At 42.1% G+C, this 24,061-nt stretch overlaps 1 protein-coding gene across 1 annotated transcript in view; it reads right to left on the bottom strand.

Annotated features, from left to right (window-relative positions):
• LOC144763176 (amine sulfotransferase-like) overlaps positions 1-24,061 on the bottom strand; it is a 540,275-nt gene that overhangs the window by 394,502 nt on the left and 121,712 nt on the right. Inside the window, exon 3 of the mRNA XM_078648522.1 lies at positions 23,639-23,847. Within this exon, the coding sequence (XP_078504648.1) occupies positions 23,639-23,847 (209 nt within the window). The remainder of the gene's footprint in view (positions 1-23,638; positions 23,848-24,061) is intronic.

The raw sequence follows: 24,061 nt of genomic DNA, 5'->3' as shown, positions 1-24,061 counted from the left end.
GCTGATTTCTGGAAAAAATGTTCTGAGAGGGTAAAGTTCAGTGTGGCAAGGATGCAGATGGTATTGGAGGGAGGTCCATCATGGGGGAGTAGTTGAAGTTGTGGTGAAGATTTCTACGTCGGACTTAGTCGCATTTTTGGAAGTAAAAAAAAAAATCACCAATAGGATGAGGAAGGAGGCTGTGGTTGAGGACAGTTACAGGATTTGGGGTACTCCTTTGGCACGGCGTCACTTAGCAGGATTTACAACTGCAGAGAAGAACGTAACAAGAGCAGCTGCGAAGTCAGGCCTACTGCCAATGCACCTTGGGCGGCTTGAAAAGCAGGTTGTTGTAGGTCTACATTTCGGTCTGAAAGCAGTTTTTAACCAAAAGATTTCTAAGTCACAGGTTTGGGGTGTTAGCTTTCTGGGTACATTTAGCATCAAAGCCAAGGGTCAAGGACTGGTGGGATACCACTTGGGGGTTCAAGACTCACTCAGGCTGGGTCAAGTGTGAGTTCAAAATGGTGGGAGTATTTTATGTCCCTGTGGCTCTGATCAGGAGGCCATCAAACTAGCCCTTGGAGTCCCTCGGGTAGTCCTAGGTTCAGGTGAGGATGCAGAGCTCAAATAGCAGGGCTGGCCTCTCAGGGTTCAAGGCAGACTCCAAGGAGCCTCCAGGTAGCAAGGCCATTCTTCCGGGTGCCGCAGAGCAGTCTTGTGGAGTACCCAGCAGCCAACAACTGCTGCCCGTCCTCTGAGAGTCCTTCCGCAGCTCCACATAGTGAACTGAAGAGTGGGACCGAGGGTCCTATTTTTATACCAGGTACCTTCTTTGAAGTTTGAAGACGTGTCCAAAGATTTCTCTACCTTTCACTTACATCCAGTCATGTGATCCAATAGCGGCTACAGGAAATAAATGACTACGGGCAAGAACATGCCAACTTTCTAAATGTAATTGATTATCAAGGAGAGAGAGAGGACTGGGTAGCCAATCCGTATCCCCAAGGAGTTTATATGTAATCAAAATTGGACTGATCTATCAAGATTTAGTACAGGACTCAAAAACTGTATGTATCGGGGAACAGAGTGTGTTCCTTCATGAAGCCCTCACCCACCAACCTAGTTGCTGGCATGCTTCATCATCGGGCCGACCCAGTGACACCAAATGTGTCCCAGGTGTGCTTCAATGCCTGTATTAGAGTGGAGCTGGTATGTTACTGAGAGTGCAGTGGTGGTGGAGTGATACGTGAACAGGTTAAAAACTATCCAGTGGTCCCAGTGCCCGCGGGGGCTATCTTTATTATCTGGGCCTCTGGTAGCGTTAAAAACAAGGCATGGATGTAGGTGGAGTGGTGATTATGAACTCCTGCATCCCGTGGTAGGTCTACATGTTTCAGCCAGGTCTTTTCTTAAACTGGCTTTCCTCAGAAACAAAAAACTGTGAAGGTGGACACTACACTAATTGTGAGTATGTGGTTTAAAATGTGTTGCACGTGCTAAGGTGCCATACGTGTGGGAGGGGGGATTCCCTCTTGAAGCATAACTGTACATACAACATAAATGACAGACAAAACATACATGGAAGAGTCTTAGCATGGTTGCAGTAGAAACAGCAAAATAATATCGTTTCTGGTGATGATGTGCATATAAAGCAGGTAATAATCGATTAATGTGTAGGATGTGAAGTAATTTATTCAAAATGAATAAGTAATTAACTGATCATTAATAGTAATTAAGTTATTCAAAATTAATTATGGCAATTGTTTAATTAATTTGAGATGTGAGTTGTGGGTTTTATAGTGGTAAATGGTGTGAAGTAAATTATTTTGAAATTATTATTAATTCGTAATTTGAAAAACATAAAAACATAAAAAATTAGGTATGGAAATTGTGTGATGACTTTTATGTGTGTTTTGTTTTGTTAATTGGGGTAAAGGGTGGAAAGTATTATACGTTTTATTAATTAATAAATATTTGCGTATTATTATTTATTAATTGATACATTTTTATGGTTACTGTTTACTTTTATTTTGTATTTGGATGTTTGTTTTATAGGGGTAAAGTTTGGTCAGTAAATTTGTACATGTTTTAATTTGATGTTTAATTAATAATACGTGTTTATTTGATAATTGATTATGTTAATTATGGAGGTACAAAATTTCTTTTAGAAATTTAAATGTGTGTTGTGAAATGTGTGGTGTTCTAGGGTAGGAAATAAAGAGTATTGTTTTTGAATGTAATTAATTTATAATAACTATACTGATTTGTGTGTAATTTTTTTAAATGTTTATAAAATATAATGTTTATTGGTAATTTTTAGATTTTTAAAAAAAAATTCACGTTTCTATGTTTTGTTAATTTTAATATTTTTATATATTTATTCGTTTTGTGTTTTTAACAATTTTTGTATTGTAGTTGATCTTTCGTTTATTTTTATTTTTTTATTCAGAATATTAATTTTAACCATCTGCAATCAAACACTTTCCCTACTGTTGCACTCACTGGAGTAGTAATAGCAATTTCTACCCCTCCGCTATCCAACACTTTCCCTATTCTTGCACTCACTGGAGTAGGAATAGTAATTTTTACCCCTTCGCCATTCAACAATTTCCCTACTGTTGCACTCACTGGAGTGGGAATAGTAATTTCTACCCCTCCACTATTCAACACTTGCCCTACTGTTGCACTCACTGGAGTGGGAATAGTAAATTGTATCACTATGTTATCCAGCACTTTCCCTACAGTTGTACTCACTGGAGTGGGAAGAGTCATTTGTACCCCTCCGCTATGCAACAATGTCCCTACTGTTGCACTCACTGGAGTGGGAATAGTAATTTTTCCATATCAGTTATCCAACTTTTTCCCTACTGTTGCACTCACTGGAGTAGGAATAGCAATTTTTAACCCTGCGCTATCCAACACTTTCCTTACTGTTGCACTCAATGGAGTGCAAAATGTAAGTTTAAAATGTGTAAATTATATTAAGATTTTGTGTTATAGTGATATGTATATTTATATATATTTATTTGTTAATTTATATATATTTATAACATTTTTAAATACATTACATTTATTTGTGTATTAATTGTTTTAAAGTAAATATATATTTATATATTACATTTTATATATAAACATTTACATTTTTTAAATAAAAATGTATTTATTATATTTGTTTAAATGTACATTACATATAAATATGTTTTTAAAGTGAATTTTATTATTGAATTTAATAAACGTTAATTTTTATATATTGAAAAAATCGATATTTTGTATATCGATATTTTTAAAATCTATATTTTTGGGGATATTTTTGTATTTTACATTTTAAAGATATGATGTCGATATTGTGGATGTCGATATTTGTGTATGGGGATATTTTTTAGGTCGATATTATGTCAGTGATCCGAAATAACGTGTTATGTTTAGGATCACACAAACTGATTAAGCATGCAAGCTAGGATTCAAATGTATGTCTTATAAACTAATTGCCATTGACTTATCCACTGTATCACATATCCCGCCTTCCGAATGAAGAAGCAGTTTATTTTTTTATTTTTTGCATATGGTGAAGAGCAAGATTAAACCTGCTAACGAACAGTAGTTGGAAGTTAATATGCGATGCTCCTAAAGCTTCTATCTTCTACAAGGACCAGGCCTATCTGATTCCACAATTGGGCTTCTAAGAGGATTGCTCCAGGGTCACGGTGCTCCAAAGAAACAACCTGGCCCAGGGCTGTAGGGCAGTGGGCCACTGCACCCGGCGCTGACTTGGGGTAGAGGTGCCTCTTTTGCAAGCATATTATGGTTTTAAAAGCACCTGCTGCTGCGTTCTGGGCCTCCCAAAAAATTTCAGGGAACAATAAAAATGTAAATATAATTCCAGTGAATAATGTTCTTTCTGGAGAGATCAGAGATTTGTCTAGTGGAAGTATGATATCTCAAAGGGTTAATATGCTTGCTGCAAAGAAGGTGTACCATGCAGATCACAGACTGCATATAATGTAAATAGGCCAGTGGGTTACTACTTTTGTCAGAGAGATCCTTTCGTTACTTGCAGTTCATAAGATAACATCCTAATATAGAACAGTGAACTATTAACTTTCATTAGAGAGCTGCATGAAAACTATAGGTTAGATGAGAGCATTATGATGTTTTCCCTATTATTTCCAAAAGGCCTAAAGGGTTCATTTGGGTAGAAATCAATTATTAGTAAAGACAACCCCAACCAAGGTGTTAATTTTCAATTCTGAGTTTGTGCTTCTCCAGACCAAGCACTCCTAAATTTTACTGCCTGGCAGTATGAGTGACATATGACTCCTACACCTGGTAGTCCTCTGGCTTATGTAACATTTACTATACACTGATTTACTGACGTTTGATTGATTGTCTCTGTTTAATGTGTGTAATGTAAAGTGCCCTGACACCCTAGGCTGATATCAGTGGTGCTATGAAAAAAAAGAAATGCATTAGAGAGAGAGTGGTTGTGGATACTTGTGGGGCACTGTTAAAGGGTGTTAGTGAAAGACACCATGGTGGAGGTGGTCATTGGGGTCACCAACAAATATTGTCGCACCGGGCTCTACCAGCGCTAAAGCCGTCTCTAACTTGACTTTTCTGGTTACGGAGGCAGTAAAAACCTCCGGAGAAAATAGAGTAAGAGCGCAGAAAACACGTACGTTTGAAAATGTTCAGCTTCTGCCTCTCAGCTCTTAAGCTGAATAATTGACATGTCTTACGAAACTAGATTTATTTCATACTTTTTTTTATTCCCGAACATTACCTCTATGAAGCTCTCCTTATAATTATAATTAATGCTTCTGAGCGACTAAGGGGCCGATTCCGATCTAGCTTGGAAGGGCACCGAATGCGATCCAGCCGAAAAAAGTACGAGCCGTACGCGTGTTTCCTGCCCGACTCGTACAGCTGTACGAGCGAGCAAGTACGATGCGAGCAACGTGAAATTCACCGACCGAGAAGAACGCAAAAATGCAAAAGACTAACAGGAATGGTGGGATCATATCCCCATTGACATCAGTGCCTCCGCCCGCAACCTCTACCTCTGCAGATCTCATGGGTGCTCCCACATCTGATGCCTATGAGGTTTTGTTGGCTAAAGTGGGGGCTCTTATCTCATCATCTTTATCCCCAATCCTCAACAGACTGATATTGATGGAGGAAAGACTAACCAACTTTGAAGTGCTTGTTGTATCTAATTTTAGCACTATTGAGGATACCTTGGGAACAATCAATAAGCCACCTGGAATCTTGACAAACGTTTTGTGTAACCCTGCAATCCCTAAATCCCCTCACGCCATTTGTTCATCATCTAACAGACCAAATGTAACTTCTAATAGTGTGGGTAGTCATGTCCGACGCCAAACAATGGGGCCTCCTGTAGCTTTTTCAGGCTCTACACATGATACTCTCAGAATGTTGAGCCCCAATGTGCACAAAACTATTGGTAGGACACAGCCACAGATAGTGGCACAAGGTAGCCTCGAACATACTGGCTGTTTAAGGCCACAAGGCGAATCTCAGACATCCACTAGTTTAACAGCTCCTCACCCACATTTAATCCCATCTGTTCCTTTAATTTGTCTGGAGGAAAAAATAAATTCATTGTGCCCAGAAGTTAGAGTCTTTCAGCACCAAGATGATAGTGGCAACATCAAGTCAAGATTAGATCTCCCTCCAACTGCTTGTCCATATGTTATAGTGCTAGCTAATATCCCAGAACTGAAAACAAATGTGACAGAAAATACGGAGCAGCTAATAAATAAATCTAAGTATTGGTTATCTAATTCCCTAGGGGAAAATGTTAATGGCCTTCATAACATTATTATGGCTAGGAGGGTCTCCTGGGTAGAAAGAGCTCCTGAAAGTATCAAAAGGAGTCTGAATCGTAGTAAACTTTGATAACCATCACATAGTGGGTGAACTTATTTCACTCGCAAATCTTTGCTCTACCTCTGGGTTTCTTCTATAAACCTCATTATTTGCAACAGCTGTCTACTGTTAGATCTAATGTTCTTTGGAGGCCTTCACACCTCACCGTTATGTATGCCATTTTCCTCTTCACGCCCATTGTTTCCCTTAAGGAATAGATTTGCTGCTTTAGAAGGTATGTCCACCTGTGATTGACTGGAATCTGAGGCTATATTACCTAGTGGAGATGGTGTCTTAGATTTACAAAAACTGTCTCCCTCGCACACTCTCTCTTCTATAAATTCTTGTGTGACATTAGCCAGTCATCAATACAGTTTAAATCTGCCAAAGATTCCACTACCTCGAGAGAATCTCTCAGGATCTATAGCAACTATGTCATGGAACATTGCTGGTTACAACCAAAAAAGGACTAATACTGACTGGTTATCCCTGTTGACATCTATTGACATAGTGTGCTGTCAGGAGACCTGGGAAATAGATCTAATATTCTTGAATGGGCATAGCTCCTTTTATACTCCTGCTATACCGTCACCTGCTGGTCGGGCCAAGGGTGGTTTGTTGACACTGTTGTATAATGCCTTTTCTATTAAAGTGAAGTCATTTTTTAACAAGTCAACTTATTATCACATTATTTTAATAGATCATTGTGTGGATTACTGATGGCTCTTTATCAACTTCTATAATAACAAATTTGGAAGCAATCAAGCAGATGTGCTGCTCCCTTTGGAAAAGGATATCATTGAGCAACAAGATAAATGTACCCAATCCGGTAATATAATTTGGCTTGGGGATTTCAACATTCACCCATGTGATAAGATAAATGTGTTAGCTTGTGAAATACAGGATGCTGATGGGGAGAGCGCTTTTCACTTTTGTCACACGTATGGTAATACTTTGAATAGACTATTAATAATAAAAAATCTTGTATTTTTAAATAAGTCTGAAAATGTAACTGGTCAGTTAGAATTTACCTTTTTAAATCATTTCTCTACTTCTACCCTTGACTATGTGTTGGTCTCTGACTCTATAAAAGGTATTTTTTTTCGTTTTGAGATTGTGTTCTATCCATTTAGTGGTCACGCTGCAATAAGTTTTCCATGCAATCCTTAAAGAAAGCTGATTGTGCTTTTAAACTCCCTATAAATCCCGTAATTGCAAGAGAAAACGGGATTGTCCTAAAATAGGAAAACATAGACAGTGTGAGTTTTTTGGCCAACCTAGTGTCTAACCACCTTGCGGAGATAATGCTTTGCTTGGGTTCAGTTTTACACAAGAGAATTATTCTTGATTTTGAGCTAATTTTATCTGACGTTAAAAATAATTTAACTCGCGTTATTCGTAATAACCGACGTAAAAAATACAGTTGGTTTGATGATGATTGTGATAAAACTTTAAAAAGTTTATATGTGGCTTTGAAGTCCAAACCCTGAGACACATTATTAGTTAAACATCTACGTACAGCCTATAAAAAATCAAGAATTACCAAGTTTAAAACCTTAAAAGAAGAATGGTGGGAAACCTGTAGAAGGCAGCAAAACTAAAAAGCTCGCAAACATTTTGGTCTTTTGTGGTATATAAATAAATAATACCCTATTTTTGACTAGACTTATAGCATAACAGATAGCTCAATAAATAAGAGTCAAGATTCGAGGTAGTAGGAGTTTCTGCAGGTTTATTACAGCATAAGGACGGGATCAGGACAACCTGCATAGGATGACCCAGCAGCTGCTGGGGCCGGGTCTGGGATGAGCGCGCTCTCATTTAATAACAAAACATTGACATTTATACATAGCGCGAACACATAGCATTACATTGCAGTAGGCGTAACAGTGGGTGGAGCAGAAGGCGTGACGCGTAGCAGTCGCGAAAGATAACAGTAAAAAGAGGTGTAACTGGGAGTATACATAGACATGTGATGCGAACATAACAGAATATGTCATGAATGGGCGGAAACATAGGAGGGGGCTACCTAAGGAGCCGGGACCTCTAACCTAATGGTGCGCGAAAACTGGCAATGACGTATTACTAGGAGAAGCTGGGGGCTACGAACTCTGTGCTAGGAGCAGAGACTAGAGTCTGGAGGGTCGGAGCGACATGTACCTAAACCCTATCTGGTATCTGATGTTTAGGGAACATGTTGATATGAACTAGAAGTCATGAGGGGAGAGGCTAACTTGACTCTAAGACTGGACCATGCATTATTCTACATGTAGTGCGTGATGAAGAATACTAAATGGCCATTAAATACAGTATTTCTCTAACGTGGAGCCGAGTAGGCTAGACAATGACGGAAACTATTGATGCAGTTCAGTAGCTTAGGAATGCAGAAGAGGAGGACTGAACTGATAGCTGGAACTATAACATACTTTTGGCAGACTCAGAGGCAGAGCCAAGCTGTACCGGGCACTGCGAGGCAGGAAGTAAGTGAAGGGTCGAGGATACAGGTGGGGGCTGTATCGCTCCTCAGCGAGGCTTTCAGGAGACAGGAGCTGAATCCAGGGTCCGGGCCCTTTTGAGGCCTAGAAACGGGGATTTTATAATGGAATAACGTGCACACTGGGAAACGTGGCAACATTACTTTACATAGGCCTGATATTCGTAGTATTCACGAGGACTGGAAACTAACATACCAGAGGTGGACACAACTGTAATTGCGTCATTAATCGGACATGGGGAATAACATATGCATATTAGTCATGCACACATAACATATGATGGATGAGGCGTAGGGACACAGAACATGGCAAAATTTACTTTTCCACATTCCCTCCTTGTCACTACGTTTCATCAGGAAACATCAATTTTCATGATACCATCTATCATTTCATACAGTACCATTTGCTCGTCTCGAATTGTCTTGGAACGGGATTTAGAACGGGGCTTGGGACTAGGAATACAAGAGGTAGCACACATGCTGCAAATCGCAGGGCCACATTGTATACAGAGGCAGCAGCTGAATATGATCGCTACTGCAATACCTAGAAAGGACAGGACTTTCCATCCCCATGCGGAAATTATATTCCAGAACCAACCGGACCATGTCCAGGTGCCTGGATCTTGGTGTAACAGATGGGCAATTTTATGGAGCCTGGTTATAGCTGAATAAACAGACGGCGCGTTATTTGGAATGAAAATGCAGCAACTAGATCCGATGACTCTACAGGCCCCGCCCCTATCGGCCAGTATGACGTCAAGGACGAGACGATTTTGCAAAACGACAAATCTCATAGCAGATTGTTCTTCGGTTAGGTTACCTAGAGCAGAGGCAGTCTCATTTACTACAGCTTCAAGGGTTCTTGTTAACCTACGGATCAGTTTACTATTCTGGACAGGTCCTACAAAGAAGAAGAAACCCTTATTGAAATCTGTATACTGTTCTAGAGTAGTTTCAGTATAATCGACAATTGGGGACTCCCTTCTATGTCTAATGTGTACTAGATGTGTGTTTCTGTGATAATCAGATGGGGCTAGGAAAACAGGTGGCAGTAGGAAGGCAATGTAACAGGTTCCCTCCCAATCGAGGGGCAGACGGACATATGCAGTTTGACCACAAATAAAATAAGAATGACGTGAAGCTTTAAAAATAGATTTCCCACTGTCACTATACTTGATAACAGTAGTACATTCACTATGTCCTACGTGTACGGAACCATAATTACGGACACATAATTCACCTTTGACTGGTAGTACTGAAATAGCAGGTAAGTCTGGAGTAGTATCAGACTGAACATTCAGGACCATGAAATTCGACGAATAATTACCTAAATTATACACTTCATTTTCTAGATCTAAACCTGTTCTGTGGGGGAAACCTTGCTTGTCTGAAAAACATGTACTGTTAAGAAAAGACATATCTGTTGAGGATGACGTTATCGTGGACCATGCTCCACACGAACCATTATGTGAAAATGGATAAGGAAAGAGTGGCAGGACTCCCTTCGGTGTCTGGAAAGGGGGAAGTCGACCACACACCCAACAATTAGTGGCATTGCTGGTCTGGTGTGAGTAATGTAACATACGGATAAATGTGTTGTTGCGCATAGCGAGGCGGTATGAATATTCGTGAGGAGGCAGATCACTAAACGTGTGCTCTACTGTAGCATTAGCAGACATATTTACATGAGGAACTGGAAAATACAGATAGAACGCATAGCTGGTGCAGGAAATCATTATGCTGATGAATAATACGAAACTCAGAAAAACGATACATTGAAGTGAACTTCGACTGACTCTCTCACTATGGGGGTCTATTTTATACATGTCAGAAACAATTTAACCGTTTCACCTAGGGGAGGACTTATACAATCAAACTGGCTGACTTATTAGACCTGAGCTTTAACTTATACTCCTGTTGCGGAGTTTTCTCTAACAAGGGAGGGGTTGTAATAATGTCCGGTGCGGGACAGTCCTTTAAAACAATGTTCTGGCAATCCTTTGAATCCTGGGAAATGTTCTTGGAAATGTTTTTGAAGACTTGCTTCGGTCCTTTGAAAAGTTTTACATGAGAAAGGTGTACCCACCCCTTCCTGCCTTCCAACTTGACGGCAGTTCGGGTGGTCAAGAGGACCTGACGTGGCTCCTTCCAACGTGGTTCCAGCGGACTTGATCTGTCAAAATTTCTGATCATCACCAAGGAACCTGGAACGATCTCGTGCGGTGCCACCTCGGTATTGTCTGGAAATGCGGCGGCAACCTGTGAACGACATGAGTTGAGGGCAGACATCAAGGAAGCTAGGTAATCTGTCAGCATATTACATGAAACATCGGTAATACTTCGGGGTCTAGGAGTACCCCACATGTTAGGGGGGCGGCCGAATACGACCTCATACGGGGACAGACCTGATCTGGAATGTGCGACCATGCGCATATAAAACAAAGCGACTGGCAGAGCTACTAGCCAGTCCACACCTTTTTCTTTACAGACTTTAGCAATGCGGATTTTCAGGGTCTGATTATGTCTTTCGACTAGACCGGCTGCTTCAGGATGGCGTACACAATGGAACTTCCACTGGTACCCTAACAAAAGGGAAACGTGCTTCATGAGTTCAGATGAGAATGGCTGACCGTTATCAGAATATACGACTCTAGGGAGTCCATATCTAGGGAAAAATTCACGAACCAACTGCTTGGCAGTGGTCGCGGCTGTGTAATCTGGGACTGGATATGCTTCTGTCCACCTGGACAAAGCGCATACAACTACAAGGACATACTTAAAACCTCGACATCGCTCCATCTGAATATAATCCATCTGGAGGACCTCAAAAGGGTGGTCAGGGGGCTGGAAACCACCTTGTTCCACCGGGACACTTTTACCTGGATTAAACTGACAACATATCATACAGGTACGGACTTTCTGCTTGGCTGCAGCTCGTAAATGCTTGTTGAACCAAATGTTCTGGATACTGTCTAACATAGCTTTTTCTCCTAAATGTGCTGGACTATGTGCGGTATTGATAATGACTTGAACCATAGAATCGGGGAGAAACCATGTGGCTCTACCCTTCGTTAACCATCCTTGATCTGTCTGGACCCCTCCTTGTTCAGACCATTTCTTGATTTCATCGGGAGTAGCATGTAACTGGATATCTATGACATCTTGTGTAGGGTCCTTAACTGTCATGCATGTAGTCGGATCTGGAGTATGTGTCATGTTAACTGGAATGTCTGGAGTCTGTGCTGTAAGCTTGGCTGTGCGATCTGCTAGATCATTACCTTGAGAAATAATGTCAGTAACTTTCGTATGTGCTTTGCATTTCATGATAGCAATGGATGTCGGTAAATGTATGGCTTCTAACAGAGCTTGAATAAGGAGACCATGCTGAATCTTGGTTCCATGAGAAGTCATGAAACCTCTCTCCTGCCAGAGCACTCCGAAGTCGTGTACAACTCCGAATGCGTAACGTGAATCTGTGTAAACATTAACTTTCTGGTTCTTGGCGTGTATACAGGCTTGTGTCAGAGCGACTAGCTCTGCTGCTTGAGCGGACAGGGTGTCAATACGGTGTGTCTCAATAACTTCGGTGTCCGTAGTTACTGCATATGCGGCGACTAGTTCTCCTGTACTAGTTCTCATACATGAACCATCCACATAAAGTGTCAGGTCGGGATCTGGTAACGGAATATCTGTCAGGTCTTGTCTTGGCTTTGTCGTAATATTTACTACTTCCACACAATCATGTGGGTCTGGATTTAAACTAACTGATGGTAACAGTGTAGCAGGATTCAGGACGTTGCAGCGTCTAATTTCTATGTGTGGCTGGAACAGTGTCAATTCATAACCTGTTAAACGTGCAATTGTCAAGTGCTGAGTTTGTGTTCGGTTTAAAAGAACTTCTACTGAATGTGGGACTTGTACTGTCAGGGAATGCCATAAAACTATGGAATCACTTTGTCTGATAGCTAGTGCTGTGGCTGCAACTGACTTGAGGCACGCAGGCAACGCCTGGGCGACTGGATCTAATGTGCTCGAAAAATAAGCACAGGGCTTGTATTGTCCTGCTTGATCTTGTGTGAGAACAGATAATGCTGTACCTTCGCGTTCAGTAACGAAAAGTGTAAAAGGCTTACTGTAGTTCGGTGTAGCTAGAACTGGAGCTTGACATAGGGCTTTCTTTAACTCGTTGAAACTAAGTGTATGGTCAGATGTCCAAGGGAGGACAGTCGATACGGCTGCCTCCTGTGTCGTTAACTGTATCAGTGGCTTGGCTAGAAATGCATACTGGGGAATCCATTGTCTACAATAAGAAGTAAGGCCGATAAAGGCACGTACCTCCTTCTGGGTTCTGGGCTGGGGAAGACTCGCTATTAACTGGATGCGGTCTGGTGTCAACTGCCTACCCCTCTTGGACAGCAAGTGTCCTAAGTATACCACTTGCTGAACACAGAATTGAAGCTTCGAAGGTGACACCTTGTGCCCCATCTCGGCTAGAAAATACAGGACTGTAAGTGATGCTCGCTCGCAAGCACGTTCAGAACGGGCTGTGATCAGTAGATCATCGACATACTGGAGCAGGGCAGTGTCAGTTGGCATGTGAATATTGTCTAGTTGTCTCTTGAGTGCTTGACTGTAAATACTAGGGCTTTCTGTGAAACCTTGAGGAGCGCGTGTAAACATATAGCTCCTTCCATTTAAACAAAATCCGAAAAGAAACTGGCTGTCTGGATGAATTGGAACACTAAAAAATGCATTCTTGAGGTCAATGACAGTGAAAAACATGGCTTCGGAATCAATAGCAGTTAACAGGGAAGAAATATCTGGGACAACTGGGTACTGAGGAATAATACATTTATTAAGCTCTCGTAAATCAATCACTAATCGATATACTGGGGGTGCATTTGGATCAGTACGTTTCATGACTGGAATGATCGGAGAATTGCATACATTGGAGTCAGTTTCTACAACTACTCCTTGAGCCATGAGCTCGTCAATAATTTTGGATAAGGCTGCTACAGCCTCAGGTGGCAATCTGTACTGTCTGATTCGGGGTAACACTACACCTGGCTTGAGAGTCACACGATGGGGTGTGATTTGCATGTAACCTACATCAGTTGGACCTTGCGCCCATAAATGCTGCGGAACATTAGACAATCTTGAATCAAAATCTCGTAACACATAGTGGCCCTTAAAGTCACGTAGGAACAGACGTATTCCCTCTGGGGAGCAGCAAATAACTGCACCTAACTCTTTCAGTGTCTTAATACCTAACAGATTTTCTGGACATGACTTAGTAAGTAACAGATCAGTAGTACGGGACAATGGACCTACTTCTAGAGTAACTGGCTTTGATATCTCATTAACGATGGGTTTTCCTGAAAATCCAAGGGAAACATTTCTTGAGCCTGAGAGCGGAGCCCCTGGAACTTCGGCATGACTAATTGTGGTCCTACTTGCCCCTGTATCGATCAAAAATTTTCTGTCTTTCCCTAATACTTGGCTGTGAACATAGGGACCTTCTTGATCTACAGGTATCTCGATGAGAGGCAAACCTACCTCCCTCTCTAGGCTGTTTCATGAATATGACTGGTACTCTGGATACTCAGACTGTGCATACTGGTACATCTGCGATGTAACATGCTGTGTTGCAGCAATAGGCTGCGGTACTGTAACTGTCTGCTGTGCATTCTGTGGCTGAGGAATCTGTGAAACTTGTTCTTGTCTAGGCGGACGTGGTCTTTCTTTAGTCTTACCAGTAGCTATATTATGTTTCAGAACTGCACACTCGTTTATAAAATGACCTGGCTGTTTACAATAATTGCAGTTCCCTTTAACGGGAGCTGCAGGATGACTGGCTTGATTCGGACCCCTCTTCTGACTGTCTTGAGGAACAGATTGTGCAACTAGCACTTTCATTTTCGTGTCTTTCATACGTTTTCTCTCGTGTTCTTGCTCTTCTCTGATTCTATTCTGGTGATACTGGAGCATCTGGAGCATCTGGGACGGAGTATTTGCTTGCCAGGTGCTTTCGACTTTCAAAACTCGGTTTTTAATTTGTGGACTTGAATTCTCGACTAATTTGGTAACGAAAAGATGAGGGTATGACTCACTACTTGTCTTAAGACCACTGTTAATACTGAAACATTTCTCGAATCTAGAATAAAAATCACTAATGTCTTCATCTTGTTTTTGTTTACAGGCTGAGATTGCATCCCAGTCTTCTTTCCTAGTTGTCAATAATCTGGGTAAAACTTGAATCAATAATTCTGGTAATTCTTTACATTTATCTCCAAGACCGGTACCTGGTACTCGTGCCTTGTCTTCAGCTTCTAGAGCTGCCCAATCGATCTTTTTCTCTCCCACCTCCCATTCTTTTTCTTTTAACTTTTCATACACCCCTGCGGGTAACAGGACCTTTAACATTTTAATGATATCTGGGTAAGTGTATTCTCCCATACGGAGCATGTCTTTTAATTCTCTGTGGAACCCTGCTGGATCTTTGTCATGACAGGGAATTAATTTTTTCATTTCAAGGAGTTCCATCTTTGAAATCGGAGTGTATACAAACACTCGTTGCATTACGCCACCCGCCCCTTGGACTGGGTGGACTTCTCGTAACGGATTCTGTCTGTCTATGTAAAACGATTTACTTTCTGGGGGTGAGACATGAACAAAATGCGGGTTCAAAAACGTTCTATATTTGTGGCGCTGTTCTAGAATGACAATAATTAGATCGGTACCTAGACCTCTCCATTTATACTGGAGTAACTCGTTCAGGACATCGTGTAACGGACCTGGATCAGAATGTTGACCCTCATACAGAGTAATGAGGTGCTGGATCATATACATACCCACCAGTCGTTGCTCGGCTGGGGGCAGTTTCAGAAACATTTGTGCCACTATTTCGTCTGGAAAAGTGGTAGAATCAGTAATCCATCGGACTGCTGATCGGGCTAGTTCTTGTTCATGCATGGTACTTAACTCACTATAACCGACTCGTGATTTCAGAATGTGATCGGTAGCTTGGAATACTTGTTCTAGAGAACCTTGTTCTGGTGCTGGATGATGAAAAACAGACTTGGGTTCTAGGCGTAAATGGCGATCTGGAAATCTGGATTTCCCTACATACGCTATTCTGGCGGGATTCTCGTTCTCTTCCTCTTCAGGATCAGAGATACTTTCTTTCTCGCTTACTTGTACTGCTTTACGCTGTTCGTGTAACCTTACTATTTCTTTACGAATTTTCTTGTACATACTCTCCATGGCACTGACGGTCTTGTGCTTACCCTCGGCTATATTATCACTCCACCTTGTCAGGATTCTCATTTCGGCGGGATCTTTAGACGGGTAATCTTGTTCTCTTATTAGACAATTGATCAGGAACTTTAATATCATGAGCTGAATCTCGGCTTTCCTTTGAGACATAATCTCGCCAATACTTTCTGGATCATCCCCTGTACGGATGAAACGATATATTCTGTCTAGATCTTCTTTCATATTCGGCAAGGTGACTAGATACTCGGTCACTCTCCTTACACGTAAGGAATATAAAACCATAGTATATTCGCCTGGAACTGGATCATAAACACATTCGTTAAGGGCTTGCCTGATTTCTGTAACAGACTTATTACTTTTAGGAGTACGCTGTGATGCTTGAGCATGTAATTCGAGTGCTGATAAACGCTTGTGTGGCGGCGGGGTTTGAGGAGGACCTCCTCCTGCGGCCCCTAAACTGGAGTCGTCTACTGAGGCTCTACGCCCTGGCAGAGTGGGAAGTGGAACTATAGGCTGGACCGGGGGTACCGTAACAGGTACTCCGGTGTCTGGAAGAACATGAATTACCTGGTTTACAGGGACTGGCGGAGCGCGAACAGGATTGGCATATTCGGGGACTGTGTCGTCCAAATAGGATGAAATAAAAATATCAGCTGCGGTCGGTTTGTGACGTAGCTTGGTCGGAACTAATGGTGGCGGGAAATTACTGGATGCCTCTGGGGTCGCTTTTTGCACACCTTCGGCAAGAAGAGGATACATACCCTTAATAAGGGCATGCCTCTGTCTGTCTGACTGTTCGGTTTTGACTTGTTCACCTATCTCGATTAATTCTCTTTCTTGGGCTCGTTCTTGGGATTCTCTACTTAACTCTGACTTTCTGACTTCCTTTTCCGTTCTTTTATGAGCTTCCTTACGCCATAACTCGATGGCATCTTTCTGTGACTGTCTGGCTTTCTTTTTCCATAATGCTTCTTCTACTCGCATGATACATTCGGCATCCCATGTACCCGATACGGGCCATCTATACTTTTCTTCTAACTGTTTGGTATACTCTACCCATAAATCTAGATACATTATGGCGCTTATGCCATGTTTCTGATACATAAAGTGACCTGGACTGTCCCTAGGCGGGACAGGAACTGCTTCCTCTAACAGACCCTTTCTGGTTTTTAACTGACGTAACTTGGAAAAGAGCGGCATTCTAAACTTGAATCGGAACACAATACAATACACGAAAAACAATAACAATTGGGAAAACAATTCAGGCATACCACGACATTGGAAATACATTAAACAATATCATAACATAACAGTTCGAACAGAATACTACCTGAAAATACTGAAAACAGAAACAGAACAGAATTCTCGAGAACGGAACAGACTAGAGTTGCTGGATGCACTGCTATAACAGTACGGAACATACCGGTCCCATAAAGGAACACATCAAGACCCGTATCCACCTAGGTGAATACTTCGTTTGTGGGCTTGGGTACCACCAACCCACGGACCAGGAGTCAATTTAGACTGACCCTGTCTAGATACTACCCCAGCAATGGTACTCACCGGGCAATACGGAAACGGAAGGCCTCGGACTGGACTGGACGACGGACGACGAACTTCGGACTTCAGTTACGGGTGGGCCTCCGGATACCTCGGACCTTGGACTCTCGGCTTGGGCTCTGGTCGGGACTCGCCGCGTTCCTCCACCGTCTCGTTTGGATGCTGGACCGCCTCCTCCGTCTCCTCCGTGGGCCTGAGGGATACTTGGAGCAGAAATATCTGCCAGTGCACGGTATGGTTCCGTCACGACTGCAGAGGGTCAGGGGGTCGGCGTGGCTTCACCGACGCGTGGGGAAAGGGCAAGTCCCTATTCGGGCGCCATTATGTGGTATATAAATAAATAATACCCTATTTTTGACTAGACTTATAGCATAACAGATAGCTCAATAAATAAGAGTCAAGATTCGAGGTAGTAGGAGTTTCTGCAGGTTTATTACAGCATAAGGACGGGATCAGGACAACCTGCATAGGATGACCCAGCAGCTGCTGGGGCCGGGTCTGGGATGAGCGCGCTCTCATTTAATAACAAAACATTGACATTTATACATAGCGCGAACACATAGCATTACATTGCAGTAGGCGTAACAGTGGGTGGAGCAGAAGGCGTGACGCGTAGCAGTCGCGAAAGATAACAGTAAAAAGAGGTGTAACTGGGAGTATACATAGACATGTGATGCGAACATAACAGAATATGTCATGAATGGGCGGAAACATAGGAGGGGGCTACCTAAGGAGCCGGGACCTCTAACCTAATGGTGCGCGAAAACTGGCAATGACGTATTACTAGGAGAAGCTGGGGGCTACGAACTCTGTGCTAGGAGCAGAGACTAGAGTCTGGAGGGTCGGAGCGACATGTACCTAAACCCTATCTGGTATCTGATGTTTAGGGAACATGTTGATATGAACTAGAAGTCATGAGGGGAGAGGCTAACTTGACTCTAAGACTGGACCATGCATTATTCTACATGTAGTGCGTGATGAAGAATACTAAATGGCCATTAAATACAGTATTTCTCTAACGTGGAGCCGAGTAGGCTAGACAATGACGGAAACTATTGATGCAGTTCAGTAGCTTAGGAATGCAGAAGAGGAGGACTGAACTGATAGCTGGAACTATAACATACTTTTGGCAGACTCAGAGGCAGAGCCAAGCTGTACCGGGCACTGCGAGGCAGGAAGTAAGTGAAGGGTCGAGGATACAGGTGGGGGCTGTATCGCTCCTCAGCGAGGCTTTCAGGAGACAGGAGCTGAATCCAGGGTCCGGGCCCTTTTGAGGCCTAGAAACGGGGATTTTATAATGGAATAACGTGCACACTGGGAAACGTGGCAACATTACTTTACATAGGCCTGATATTCGTAGTATTCACGAGGACTGGAAACTAACATACCAGAGGTGGACACAACTGTAATTGCGTCATTAATCGGACATGGGGAATAACATATGCATATTAGTCATGCACACATAACATATGATGGATGAGGCGTAGGGACACAGAACATGGCAAAATTTACTTTTCCACACTTTGATCAATGCTCCGTTCTTAAAAGACGAACAGGCTATGACCACAGATACCAACGTAGATCAGGAAGAATGGGTGACCAACTTTGAAGGGCTTTTCGTATTGGGTGATATACCAATTCTACAATCTTATTCCCAATCTTTAGAAATTAATGAGACTCCTGCTAGTTTTACACTTGCTGAAACTAAGCACACCCTAAACCAATGTAAACGAGCAAAAGCACCAGGACCAGATGGAGTCCCTATTGACCTGTTCTTAGATAATCAAGACCTGTGGGCCCCGCTCCTTACAAATGTTTTTAATAAAATTGCCCAAACATGTACACCTACATCATGGAAGACAACTGTAATTGTCCCAATATATAAAGAGGGGGACAGGTCAATTGCGAAAAACTATAGACCAATATCTCTGATTGATTCTACTGCAAAATTAATGGGCCGTTTGATTTTAAATAGATTAGAGGATTGGGTCAGAGGAAAACAATTTTATTATTCCATGTCAGTTTAGCTTTAGAAAAGGGAAAGGCACTGTGGATCAGTGTCTGAACTTGAGCCCAATTATATCGAAATACACGGCTGCAAAAAAAGGTCATCTCCACATGGCCTTCATGGATCTGTCCACAGCCTTTGACTGCGTGGCACAGCCTAGGTTGTGGCAGATCATGGAGGCCATGGGAATTAACCTGAATATCATTAATATTATTCGTGACCTGTATTTAGGTGCCACAGCATATGTTCGCTATGGACGGGACGACGAGTGTACTAGGTTCTTCAAAATTGCAGGAGGCGTAAGGCAGGGGTGCGTCCTCGCCCCCTTCTTATTTGCTCTTTATACCAACGGCGTGCAATCTGCTCTGTCAGGTTCCACCCCGGATGTCCCTTTTATAAACTCAGCGCAGGTGCCAATTTTATTGTATACGGACGACGCAGTGCTTTTAGCTCGTACGGGCAACGCACTGCGCCGCCTACTTCTGGAGTATACTCAATTCATGAATAACCTAGATATGAAGGTTAATTATTCGAAATCTTTTATTTTAGGGGCAGGTACTAAACAGCGAAGCTATCCACAAATTATTACTGAAGGGGGTAAATTGAGAGTAGTTGACTCTTTTAATTATTTAGGGATTACCTTTGATGCCCAAATTAACTGGCAGAATATGATTGCTAACAGAGGGTCCCAGATGGAGAAGAACATTGGGGCACTAACAAGATGTATTTAAAAAACTGGCCAAAAACCTATAGATATGATAAAAACAGTGTATCAAACAAAGTCTGTGTCTGCTGCCACCTATGGGGCAGCTCTTTGGGGAACAAGGGATTGTGCAAAACTGCAGACAATTGAAGATAATTTCATAAAAAGGGTTCTTTCTTTACCAAACTCATGTGCCAACTATAAGTGCCACATGGAACTGGGAGCACCTTACATTACTGACACTATTGCAGTGGCGCGGATTCTTATGTGAGATTCAGTATGGTGAAAAGAGACCCTTGCCTTAACAAGAGACATTATAAAGGATGTTCTGAAGTTGGTATACAACCTTTACAACAAAACTTTTACAACGACCTACCATTACAACGCAACTTTTACAACGCAAACTATTACAACGCATTGCGCTGGGGGGCGCTCTAGGATAGGGAATAGGTTAATTTACTATCCAATAACCTTCCCTACTATCCACGGGGACTGGAGTTGGAATAGTAAATTAAACTATTCACTATCCAGCACCCCAAAGCGCTATGCGTTGTAATGGTATGCGTGGTAAAAACCGCGTTGTAAAGGTAGGCGTTGTAAAAGTATGCGTTGTAACGTCATACATCCTCTGAAATTAGATGGGGTGGGTAACATCACTTGTTTAACCTATGTTGAATCCACATTGAAAGCAGTTGGGCTACATCGCCTTTTTTTGGACCCTACTACTTGTTGTTCAATCTCAAAAAATTACCTAAAAATGCAATTGCATTCTAATTGGCAGATAAAAAGGGAGGCTAAAAATATTAATCTGTCGACAGTAAAGACATACCTGACTTCTCCTAGCATAATGCAAAAGGATACAAATACCATATATTTAACCTTCGTCACTTATCTAGAGCATAGGTACATTCTGGTGTGAATTTGTCTGAATTATATACCTATAATGTTGGGTTTTCCCCGTAATGTTTATGTTGCTTCTGACCTCCCATTTTGTCCATGTAATCAGCAATCTGCTCAGAATGACATGCACTTTTTGTTTTTCTGTAAATTTTATTGTGATGCAAGGAAGAGATTTATTATCCCCATTATGCGTAGGATGAAGTTCAGACAGTGTCGTGTAGCCCTTTATTACCTCCAATCATTACCTGACCCTTTTGTTTGTTGTTCTCTGGCGTCCCTTTTGCTATCTGCATTAAAAAAGAGACGTACAATTTGTTAAAATTATATACCAAACAATGAACTGATTTTATTGTATTGTGTAAATAATTATGAATTTTTATTTTTATATTACCATTTTTATATATTTTAACCACACTGTAATGTTGTGATATACAGCAAATGTCCCTTTTCACTGTCGTATACTTTTTATGCCTACATTGTGTTGGCAATATAAAGTTATTCTGACTGACTGACTGACCAACCGAGTCGTTTCCGAGTTCGAATTGCTCCGTACGTTTCATCTGTAAGCAAACCGCGCCGTGCAATGGATGTGATTTACGACCGAGCCAGTACGATGCACGCATTGGACAGCCGGTGCGAGCCGAAGTTTCTGGCTCGAAAAACGTCCAGGAAGTTGCCTTTGGGGGTCTGCGTCAGACCCCCTGTCACCCGCAGCCTTACGACTCGGACACAGGGGGAGACCCAAGGGTCTCCCCAACACAGGCATGTATGGTGCGGATGGCACCGAAGCGTACCCACTGTAGGGGGCGCCCTTGTGCGAGACGTACTAATTCTGTCAATGGGAGCCCATGTACGCGTCGTACGACCGGCTCCCATTGACTTCTATGGGAGTCCGACCGAACCGAGTCCGGCAGCATGCAGCCGCATCGTACTCGCTCAGTCGGACTGCAGCACTCCGGCTCGGTCGGAAAACACTCCGGATCTGCCTCGGTCGGAGAGCTTTCCGATCCAGAATCGTCCCCTAAGTAGTTTGCAGTACGGCTTTCCATATGAGCGCTGTTGTAATCAATTTCAAACAGAGCGTATTCCACAAAGCCTGTGGAGGGAGGTACAAGTTAAAAAGTTTACAAATGGCATTTTGCCACCAAAGTTGCAAAAAAAGCAAAATCAAAAACCTAAAACTTTTTGGGGGAGGAAGACAAAATACTCACAAAAGAAGCTTGCCTCTGTAAATCCCGATTCCGTGGTCCCCGCACTTAATCCAAGCTGCCACCTTGTGGTTAATTTAATACCCTATTATGCAATCCCCGAATGATGACACAAAGAGCTTCATACAACTCCAACATCAATAAACCAATATGGTCAGAATCACCCTGTGCGAGCATAGAAAGTCTTGTTCATCAGGCCCAGTTACATCATCATGCAAAGGTCTAGCTTTTGTAATGTTTAGGATATTCCTGTGCTAAGGGATAGCCTGTGCCATATATAGCATTTAATCATTATTTCAAGTTTCCTGTCAATGGCAGCTGATACAGTGAGCTTCCTTTCCAGCGGTGCTTCATGACTCGCTAAGTAATTGGCATGCTGTACAAAGTTCTACAGAAAACGACACAATATCGAGTTCTTTCCTTTATTAAGGTAGAGAGGACATATCCTTACCAAGTACATTCATTTTTGGTTGTTTAATCATGTATAAAGTAATTCTAAAAGTATTATTTATAGGGGCTTTTGTGCAGCCCTCAACAGCACACCACCTCATTAAACTCCACTGCATACCACTCCACAACACAAAATACAATTCCACATAATTACACTCCCAAACACACAATTCCACTCTACATAATTCCAGTAAACTCAATACACACATAATTACTGTCCACATATTTCCACAGCAGACCATGCCACAAAATTCAAATGCACAAATCCACTCCACACCACACAATTCCATGCCATACAATTGCTCAACTAACTAATCCAAAACAAACCACAGAATTCCACAAGACATCACACACATAGACTCCTTAATACATAGGTAAAAAGCATTGCCATTTACAATGCCAATAGCTGCAACAAATACAAGACCTGTTGCTTAGGTAAAAACACATTGTCATTTACAATGCCAATAGATCCAACTTCAACAAATGCGAGGCCCATTGCACATCCAATGCTTGTTTGAGTTGTTAACACAAATGTGTGGCTGCTTCCTGATGATCAACCCTACTGGAGAAGTGAGAAGTAGACATGAACACCTTTCGAGTGGGGGCTGAGCAAGTGGGGATACCAGGATGAAGGGGATAGGCAGAAGTTCCTCAGGGATAAGGGCAGATGGGAATGACTCATACAGCTGGCTAGCGAGGACAAGCAGTACTCAATCAAGTGGCCTGGACCGACAGAAATGCTTGTAGAAGGTTGTCTCAGAGTTCCTCTAGGCCCCCGAACGCAAGGGAGGATTAATGTGTGAGCTCCTTGAGGGCAGGTTGGTTAATTGTAGCCACTGGCAAGGAGCTTCTGTTTTTTTCTCTTGTCAGTTGCAGTCCTGGACTCTTTTTTCTCCTACCCAATGCTATTTGAATGTTTTTCTTCCCTCTGCATAGCCACAGGTATTGTGTTTCTGTGTGAAAGTCACACGCAGTCGATATCGGGAATGCCACATAATATTTTGAGTTCATGTGCCAGAATGTTCAGTTATTGTGCAGCTAAACAATGCTATGACCGAAAAAAGAAACCCACATTAGAAAGGAAACACGGTGTAGTGGATACTCAAGGAAGCATGATGATTTTTATAAGTCAATAACAAGAAACATGCAGTAAATAATTCAATATTTCATACCTTTGCTTTTTTGTTTTTGAGCCCTTTCGGAACCAAATAATGTGGCAGGTGTGTTGTCAAAAGGCGAGGCGACGGAATCTGCTCAATATCCACTTTACTCATATTATATTCAATCCAAGGCATTCGATCAACTGTTTTAATGTTTTCAGTTTTGTTGAGATGCCCTTCATGATAAATCGAACATAGTATCTGTTGTGTCCATGCGGTCCCTTCAAAAGTAAAATACAATTGTTTCCTCAATATGTCATTATGTTCTTTATTTATTTTACGGGTATCACTTCTAGACATCTTTAGCTGTTCTATTGTCAATGATTCATAAACATATCCCCGTCCCCGCTATCCCATTTGACTCCTTCCCTCTAAATCCCCGCTCCCTCACCCAGTTCCCAGCCATCACCCCCAGTATCCTTTCAGAGCTCACTA

The sequence above is a fragment of the Lissotriton helveticus genome, chromosome 6 (assembly GCF_964261635.1).
Source record: "Lissotriton helveticus chromosome 6, aLisHel1.1, whole genome shotgun sequence".
Classification (NCBI taxonomy): domain Eukaryota; kingdom Metazoa; phylum Chordata; class Amphibia; order Caudata; family Salamandridae; genus Lissotriton; species Lissotriton helveticus.
This window is presented reverse-complemented; position numbering and strand designations above follow the sequence as displayed.